The sequence below is a fragment of the Monoraphidium neglectum genome (assembly GCF_000611645.1).
Source record: "Monoraphidium neglectum strain SAG 48.87 unplaced genomic scaffold scaffold02813, whole genome shotgun sequence".
Classification (NCBI taxonomy): domain Eukaryota; kingdom Viridiplantae; phylum Chlorophyta; class Chlorophyceae; order Sphaeropleales; family Selenastraceae; genus Monoraphidium; species Monoraphidium neglectum.
The window spans coordinates 1-8,041 of record NW_014010815.1 but is presented as its reverse complement, the minus strand read 5'-3'; the positions used below and the strand labels follow the sequence as shown (position 1 = coordinate 8,041).

The following is an 8,041-nucleotide window of genomic DNA, read 5'->3' as shown; positions in this document are numbered from 1 at the left end:
GGGTGGGGGTGCGGTGGGGTGGGGGCAGCCCGCACCTCCGCGTGGTGGGCGTAGGCGGCCACGCCCCTCAGGCCGTAGGCCAGCAGCTCGTGGAGGCCCAGCAGCGTGGCGGCCTCCCCGCCCATCAGCTCGCGGCGCCGCATGAGAGACACGCCGTCGGCCAGGGTCTCGAGGGCCGCCAGGCCGGGGGCGTCGCTGCCGAGCGCCCCCTTGAGGCTGAAGTCAATGGGGTGGTGCTCGTTGAACCTGGGGCAGGGTTGGGGTGGAGAGAGTTTTTGCAAAATGACGTGTGGGGACCGTTCAGACAATTATATGTAATCTGGGAATGCGGTTCAGCAGGCTCCCGGGGTGCTGAGGGAGCTGCAGAAAAACCCCCGGGGGTGAGGCGCACGTAGAGCCCGGCGAGCAAAGGCAGTCTGCAAGCCCAGGACCGTTGCCCCGGCGGTGCCGAGCGGCTGCCTACCATGGCAGGGGCTCCTTGGCGGGCCCGCCAGCGATGTTGGCGCGCGCGAGCTGCGCCTTGAGGCCGCGCGTGAGCTCGTCGGCGCGGAGGGTGTAGTCGCGGAAGCGCTCCGCGTCAAAGTTGACCTGGGTTTTGGTGGAGAAGGTGGTATAGGGTGAGTCATGATAAGTGGGTGAGCAAGCGCCATGATTTGTATGCAAGAAGGGTTTGCTGGTTTTGCGTTATGGCAGGCTCGCGGCACTGGATGTTTAGGCTTGCTGGGGTGCAAACAGGTGTTTAAGCGCCAAGCCACCACCCCCAACCGCGCAAGGGCAGCGAGCACGACATCCCCATCCCAACTTTTGAAGCGGGGTGGCCCCTTCTTGACGCCCCCCTGCTCACATTGGTGAGAGTGGAGAAAACGGCGGCCTTGACAAAGGAGTCAATGTCGGGGGTCTCCACTCCGTTTTGGTGGGCGAAGTGCGTCCAGGCAGACAGGCCTGGGAGGCATTGCAGGATGGCGAGAAGGTGAGTGCAGGGGCCGTGTAAAGCAGGGGTTGCACGCGACGCATGCAAACGGCATGGTGCATTTCGCATGGCGCATGCAGCTTGCACGCGCTTGACGCAAGCCGTAAGCATGGCTGAAGCGCGCCATGAGTGTCTCCATGCAGTGCCAACCGACCCCAGCCTGCTGCCGCGGTAATACGCACCCTTGAGCTGGAAGGTCAGGAGGTCCTGCAGGTTGGCCACGTCAGCCGTCTTGCCGCACACGCCCGCAGGGACGTCCGTGCAGCCGGTGCCGTGGAGCGTCTGCTCGCACTGGAAGCTGCGGGGTGATATCGCAGGGGCAGGTGGACGGGGGCACCGGAGGCGCGCACCGAGGTAGGCAAGCAGTCCGGACTGAAGGCTTGTGCGGCCCCTTGTGTTGCAGCAGGAGCAGCAGGAGCAGCAGCAGTGGGTGCGAAGGAAATGCGTACACGGAAACTGCAGCCATGCCCACCAGAACATGTCGGAGTGATCGTGCTTGTGAGAAGCCCCACGCTCGGGCATGGCAATCGCCTGCAGCCGGCGCGACGACGCGCGCACTGGTGCGCGGGGCGCAAAGGAGGCACGGGGCGCAGCCGCGGGGCGCCTCGCGGCTGTGGCCATCCGGCCAGAGCAGTGGAGGCTGATCAGGCTCATGGTCTTGGTTGAGAAGCGGAAGGCTTTGATTTCGGAGAAGCGTTCCGAGAGGTTGTTTTTGAGAGATATGCCAGTGGGTCGTGTCGTTGCTTGCTCAAGGTTTTGAAACAAGTTGTGATAATTTTTAAGGTTGCGCCTCTATGAACAGGCTTGCATAAAAGTGCATCAAGAAGGGACCTTTGGAAGGGTCCAAGTACACGTCGCTACGGTATGTGCGTCGCGGATGATGACGATCGCGGCAGGAAACACTTCGTGAATATATTGCAAAGCAATCTCAACGTGCAGTACCACGTTTAGACCCTCGAGCATTGCTGCGGCGCCCCTGCACCGCCTGCCGACTCGCTGCCATACCGTAATAACCGACTTCCTTGTTTGAAGGGTGGATGCCCGTCTGCATGTTGTGCAATTGCGTTGTGCAGCTCATCGACAATGGCACTGTCGCTCTCTGCACAGCGCGCTTGGTTCTGCCGCTTGCTGCATTCGGCACTCTGCATGACATGGACGACACGTCGATGATGTCAAGAACCGTCCTAAGCGGAAAGCTTGCACCCATGGTACCCTTGATCCCGCTGCACTGTTGCATGTTGTGATGGCTGGAAGAAACCATAGATCTACCTGCAGCCTACATCGTGGCATCTCTCCATGGTACGCAACAGACTATGCTGCAGGCCCACAGCAGGTTCAGTTGAGCAGGTGCACTAGGGAACCTAATCCATTACACCGGCCACCCCGAGCGCCGTGCATGTGAGCGCAACTCCACGATGCGCCTGTCCATCTCTGCTATCTGCTGCTCTTGCTGCTCAATCACCCTCTTCTGGTCCACAATAGTGAAACAGCTTTGCACCACAGCCTTTTCAGCCTTTTCCCCCAACGCCAGTAGCGGTGCAACCAGGGCATCGCTTAGGCCGGGCAATCCGGTGCTTCCGTAGCTTCCCCAAAGCTCCCGCAGATCCTCCAGGGCGGCGTCCCCCAACTGCGCGCAGGCCAACAATCTCGGCCACCAATCGGATTGCTGCCCTTGCGCCGGCGCCTGGGCTGCAACCCATGCGGTTGCCGCACGCAGCGCGGTCAGCGCCGGGGCGCGCGCCACCACTGCGGCCAGGCAGTCGAAGGGCCAGAGCGCGAACGCAGGGTCGCTGACGAGTTCCGCCAGCGCCTCAGCCGCTTGCCCATACAGGCTCGTCTCGCACGCGCGCCAGCATGACGAGTGCGCGGCGGGCAGCAGCGCGCACAGCGCTGCCGGCGCGAGCCGCGCCGTGCTGAGCTCGACGAGCAGCCGCCAGGCCAGGCCTGAGCGCAGTTGGTACTGGTCTGCAAGCGCGTGCAGCGCGACCAGGCCCGACACGGGGACCTCGCCGCGCTGCCCATACATGTGTGCCACAAGGCGCGCCACGGCAGCAGGGTCCGCGCCTCGCAGCTCAACTGCTGCGTCTCGTGCCTCCTTCATGGGGCTCGAGCTCAGCATCGAAAGGAACACAGGGCTGGCCGCGGCCAGCACGACCCGGTGCGCGGGGAACTCCGCGCCGCCGGCGCGGATGGCCGCATCGCAGAACGGCCCATTGAGCATGCAGCCCATTGCGGCCGCTCCCGACGCCGGCTCGACTGCCAAGGCGTCGTCCGGACCGAGCGCCGCCCCTGGCATGATTGCCAGTGCGGCCTGCAGCCGGAAGCCCTCTGCCACGGCGGCCGCCACATCGCTGGCGGCCAGGACGAGCTCGAGTGCGGGCAGCTGCTTTGGGGCGACTCCCTGGGAGGAGGCACCCAATATTATCATGTCCTCCGTGCCGTCTGACTCGCGCACGCCGCGGATGTGCAGGGACAGCGCCACCTGGCAGGGCGGTGGGCGTTGGGTGCATCATTTGCGGCGGCAGGGAGCACTGCGGCAGGCAGCAGGGCCTGGCCGCCATGCGCAACAGGTCATGCTGCGTCTCGCATGCCATGACAGACGCTCCCAATGGCTTCTCGTACCTCATTTGCCACTTCTCCCACCCACTTGATGGTGGTGCGTATCTGCGGGCCCGCCTTCCCATCCTCTGCCCCTGGCGCCACGCCCTCGACAGCCACATTGATGCACAGTGCCGCGCTCAGGGGGGTGGCGACGTCCAGCTGCAGCGCTGCGCAGCCTGTGTTCAGCTCTTTCACTTGCTTTTCAAGAGCATCCAGTGACAATGTGGCGTGAAAGACCTCCATGCTACTAGCTACAGTGCAGTCAAGTTGTAAACAGGGGCATGGATCAATGTTTCAGACGTGGATCTGCAGTTCTACGATGACACAAGACAGTGCCGGTCATAACCGTACTGTACATTACGGAATTTGTTACGACCAGGATGGTCTCGAGCATGTCGTTGTGCTGCAATACCAAGCGTGAATGCATGCCGTCAGGTACTATCGCCCGCCACTTGTGCACCTGTTTCAGTGGCTAATGAAGCACCTCGCCGCGTGAGCTGTGCTGCAGCCAGCCACACGCTGCTGCACACTTGTTGCGTTGGGATCAAATGTTTTCATGCTTTCACTTGTTGGCACATTGTGGAAGCCAATCATGTCTCTCAGGCCCATCCACAAAGCACGAAGATGGCCAGTTGAGCGGTGTCTCATCAGGCATCAGGGCCGGCTGACCATGCCTGAATTCAAGTGTTCCAAGGCCCTGAGAAGCCACGGATGACAGAGCCATTCCAGACCTGCAGGGACCTTTGTAATGTTGCTTACAAAGAGGAAAGCATCAAACAGTAGCAGGAAGAAGGTGCCCTGATGACAGGCGGGTGAAAACCACAGGCAGGAGCCACAGGTCAGAACGGCGCCCATGCAAAAAGGTGCTGGCCGAGGTTCAACAAACCCCAGACGCTGACCCGATAACAACGTAACAATGTTTGCCTGTGAGAGGCACGATAATCTCCATTGGGAGGCTGCACATAAGGCTTGCACCCTGTCAGAGGCCAAAGTATACAGTATTGCGAGGTTGCTTGCGCAGTGTGGGCCGCCTGGGTGGCAAGGCCAACCCCCCTTGGGCATGGCTGCCATAGAGGGGGCTGCGCACAGTCGCGAGGTGGAGGCCTGGAGGCCTGGGGCTGACGACACACGCCGCCGGCGTGTGGTGCTGGGGCACTTTGGAAGAACGCAGGGGCCACGTAGCTCAAGCTCAGTGCTGCCAGGGACGATTGCGGCGCCACAAGTGCGCTTCGTTTGTTCGAGGCCTCCCCCGTCCCCTCACCGCAAAGAACAGGAAATTGTTGAGCAGCAAGGAAAAACACGTTGCGTGTCAGGTGCGAGGACACCGGGCCGCCAGCGAGCAGGCCGCGTGGGGGCACGCAATGCGAGAGAGTGTGAGGCCATTTGGACTCAGTGGGGGTAGGGCGCCGGTGCACCCAGCCGCACGCGCTGCACGCGAGGGCGGCGCGCCGCGGCATAAGCGTTTGCAGCAGGCGCCGTTGCGTGGCGTCGCTGCATAGAGTGGATTTGGAACTCGTCGTGTTGTTGCGTGTGTGAATGTGGCACGGAATCTGGGGGAAGATGTGTGTGTGCAACCAACCGATCAGGAGCGCGGCTCTGTTGCGCGCCCAGAAGCCAACCCAAGCTCGACACTCGATTGCCCGCCACAAGGCCGTAGTGCTATGTCAACTCAGTGCAGAAAAGGCGATCAGCTGCGCTCGCAGATGGCTCAAGCGACGCGCCGCCAGCCGTCCTCTGCCACGGGCGTCTCCTGCGCAGCGGCCGCGGCCGCGGCGTTCGCTGCGCCAGCCTCGGCCTCTGCTTGCAGCTCGTCCTGCTGCCCCAGCATGGCCTGGAGGCGCGCCACGATCTGGTCAAACGTGGGGCGGCGCTCCGACACGCCGCGCATGCAGTCCTTGGCCAGCTCCACGTACGCCTGCGGCGCGGCGGTGGCGGCGGTGGGGGGCAGTGGGTGATGTTGTTGATGGGCAGTGCGGACGGTGGTGGTGGTGCTGACCCCGCACTTGTGCCTGTCACGATCCAGCAGAGCGAGCCGTGAAATGTCCAAGCGGTCAACCCTCGAGGCCCAATCACAATACAAGTGCATGCCTCCATGCCCAAGCTCCAAATTCAGAACAGCAGCATCTGCTGCTGGAATGCACGCCTCGCCATCCTACAAAGACTGTCGCCCAGCTGGTCTGATCAGCTTATAGGTTGAGCCGTGGCCTCACCTGTGGTGCCGCGGGTCCAAACGTCAACCGCCTGCCCTCCATGACCGCTGTGACAATCTCCCCCATCATCTTGCCGCCCCAGGGGTTGGCTGCCATGATCACCTCCCACACTGTGCAGGGCGGAGGCGGGAGTGTAAACCAGTGGCCTCAGGGGCAACATTTGGAATGAGGGTCAGCGCACAGTCAGACCAGCTTGTTGCTCAGGCCGGCGAGATGCAGCCGCAGCGGGGTCCCGCGACCTCAAGGATGCGTGGAGCGCGAACGCAAGGTGCGCAGCGGCCGGCGCGGTCCAGGGCAAGGGCTGGTCGTGGTGGCGGCCAGGAAAGGTGCGGTGTGGGGGCGGGCCGGAAGACTCACTGACGACGCCGAAGGAGAAGGCGTCCGCGGGCTTCGACAGGCGGCCGGTCCGGATGAGCTCGGGGCACTGGTGCGTGATGGTTCCCAGGGTGTGGGTCGACAGGTGCGTGGCGCCCTCGCCCATAATCCTGGGGGAGGGAGGGACAGAACATCGTGGTTGTCGTTAGCGCCCGCAAAGCCCAGCAGCCTGTCGCACCGAGCCCGTTGTGAGGCGCTCCTGCGACCGTCCCAGCTTCACGTGCGCCCTCTGTTTACCATACAAGGGCCTTTTGAGGGTGGCTGCCCGGCCGGCCACCCACCTGGACAGGCCAAAGTCCGCCACCTTTGGCACCATCGCCATCACAGACTCCGCCACCGCCGCACGCGCCGCCTCTGCCGCGCCAGGGCCGCCGCCCAGCCTCTGGCTGGCCGCGCCGCTGTGGCTGCCGCTGAAGCTCGCGGCGGCGCCGCGGCCGCCGTCTGGGGACTTGAGCAGCACGTTCGCTGCCTTGAGGTCCCCGTGCAGCACGTTGCGCGCGTGGAGCCACTCCATCCCGCGCGCGACACCCAGCAACATGTGCAGCATCACGCCCTGCTCGGGTGAAATTGGGGCCGGGCAGGGCAACAGTGAGCGCTGGACCGTATGCGTCTGCGTCAAATACGGTAGGAAACAACATGCACAACACCGCGCCTGGCGGTACCGGCAGCTCGCTCTCCTGCCCTCTTATGGGTGCTGGCAGTGCGCACCATCTGCGGCACCATCTGCGTGTTGAAAAACGCGCCGCTGCCCTTCTCAAATACAGCGTCCTGCGGCGATGGGATGACAGGCGATGGCGGACGCATCAAGAGCGGCCCCACCGGCAGCAAGAGGCTGCGCTTTGCGCCTGCCGTAACAGACAAGCGTGAATTTCATATGCAGGTGGCGCCCCGCAAGCAATCTTGGCCCGCTGAGGCAGCCCAACACGCCATCATTCCGCATTGAGTGGCACGCACCTGCAGCGTGCCCCCATCACAGTACTCCTGAAGGATCCATGTCTCCACCATCCGCTTGCTTGCGGCTGCCGCCGACGTGCCGCCGCTCCCGTTGCCGGACGCCACCAGCGAGTTGCCGCCGCTGGAGCTGGCGACATCAAAGAAGGGCACAGTGAAGCTGCCGTTGAAGCTGATGTGGCGCGCGTCGGCCACGCCGTTGCCCTGCGCGTGCGGAAGCGACGGGAAATTGCATGATTGGCAACCGGCCAAGGGGGACGGCAGCGGGCGCGGGAGGCGCAGGGGCTGGCCGTGTGAGCACAACGCCCACCGCCTGCAATCATGGACACCCTCCGCCAGGGCCCCAGCCGCCCCGCCCCCTCCCCCTCCCACCCGTCCTCCAACAACAAGAAGGCCCAGAACAACGCCGCCGCGCACCTCGGGCCGCGATACGCCCGCCGCGCCCCACGTGACGAAGTGGTGCGCCTTGACCACGTTCTCAAAGTCAAAGCCCATCATCAGCTGCACCTCGTTGGCCACCCTGACCGCTGCCTGGCGGTTGTGGTGGATCACCTTGATCGCCACCTCCGCGTCCCCAAAGTGGCCCCTGAACACGCGCCCGAAGCTGCCCGCGCCGACGAGCGTGCCGAGCTGCACGGCGGACGCCTCCTCGCGCGTGAGGGAGCCGCTCAGCACGTCCGGAAGCTGGGAGGACACCGACGAGCGGCTGCCGCCGCCGGGGCGGTCCAGCTGCGACGACCCCGAGCCGGGGCCGCCCTGGAGCGCGCCGCCCGACGACGACGGCGAGGGGTTTGTCGGGCAGAGCACGTGCACGACGCCGCCGGTGGTGGCGCCAGAGGCGTGCTGGCCCAGGCGCCCCTTGCGCGCCACGCCGTCGCTGCCGAGGCCCGACCCAAATCCTGACTCAACGTCTGACAGGTCAAGCCCCTTGACC

The 8,041-nt window shown here is 64.1% G+C and overlaps 3 protein-coding genes across 3 annotated transcripts; all 3 read right to left on the bottom strand.

Moving 5' to 3' along the window:
• Positions 1-459: 459 nt before the first annotated feature.
• On the bottom strand, positions 460-1,624 carry MNEG_11585 (Hydroxylamine reductase; the record flags this gene model as incomplete). Its single annotated transcript, XM_014039945.1, has 4 exons — positions 460-588; positions 845-942; positions 1,153-1,261; positions 1,529-1,624. The coding sequence occupies 4 exons, from the start codon at positions 1,622-1,624 to the stop codon at positions 460-462; spliced, it is 432 nt and encodes a 143-aa protein (XP_013895399.1).
• A 715-nt stretch (positions 1,625-2,339) lies between these two features.
• Positions 2,340-3,814, bottom strand: MNEG_11584 (hypothetical protein; the record flags this gene model as incomplete). The annotated part of the gene is made up of 2 exons (XM_014039944.1): positions 2,340-3,452; positions 3,593-3,814. The coding sequence occupies 2 exons, from the start codon at positions 3,812-3,814 to the stop codon at positions 2,340-2,342; spliced, it is 1,335 nt and encodes a 444-aa protein (XP_013895398.1).
• Positions 3,815-5,279: 1,465 nt separating this feature from the next.
• On the bottom strand, positions 5,280-7,602 carry MNEG_11583 (Putative serine/threonine-protein kinase/receptor; the record flags this gene model as incomplete). The annotated part of the gene is made up of 7 exons (XM_014039943.1): positions 5,280-5,486; positions 5,782-5,891; positions 6,139-6,266; positions 6,438-6,709; positions 6,865-6,924; positions 7,111-7,311; positions 7,525-7,602. The coding sequence occupies 7 exons, from the start codon at positions 7,600-7,602 to the stop codon at positions 5,280-5,282; spliced, it is 1,056 nt and encodes a 351-aa protein (XP_013895397.1).
• Between the last annotated feature and the right edge of the window lie 439 nt (positions 7,603-8,041).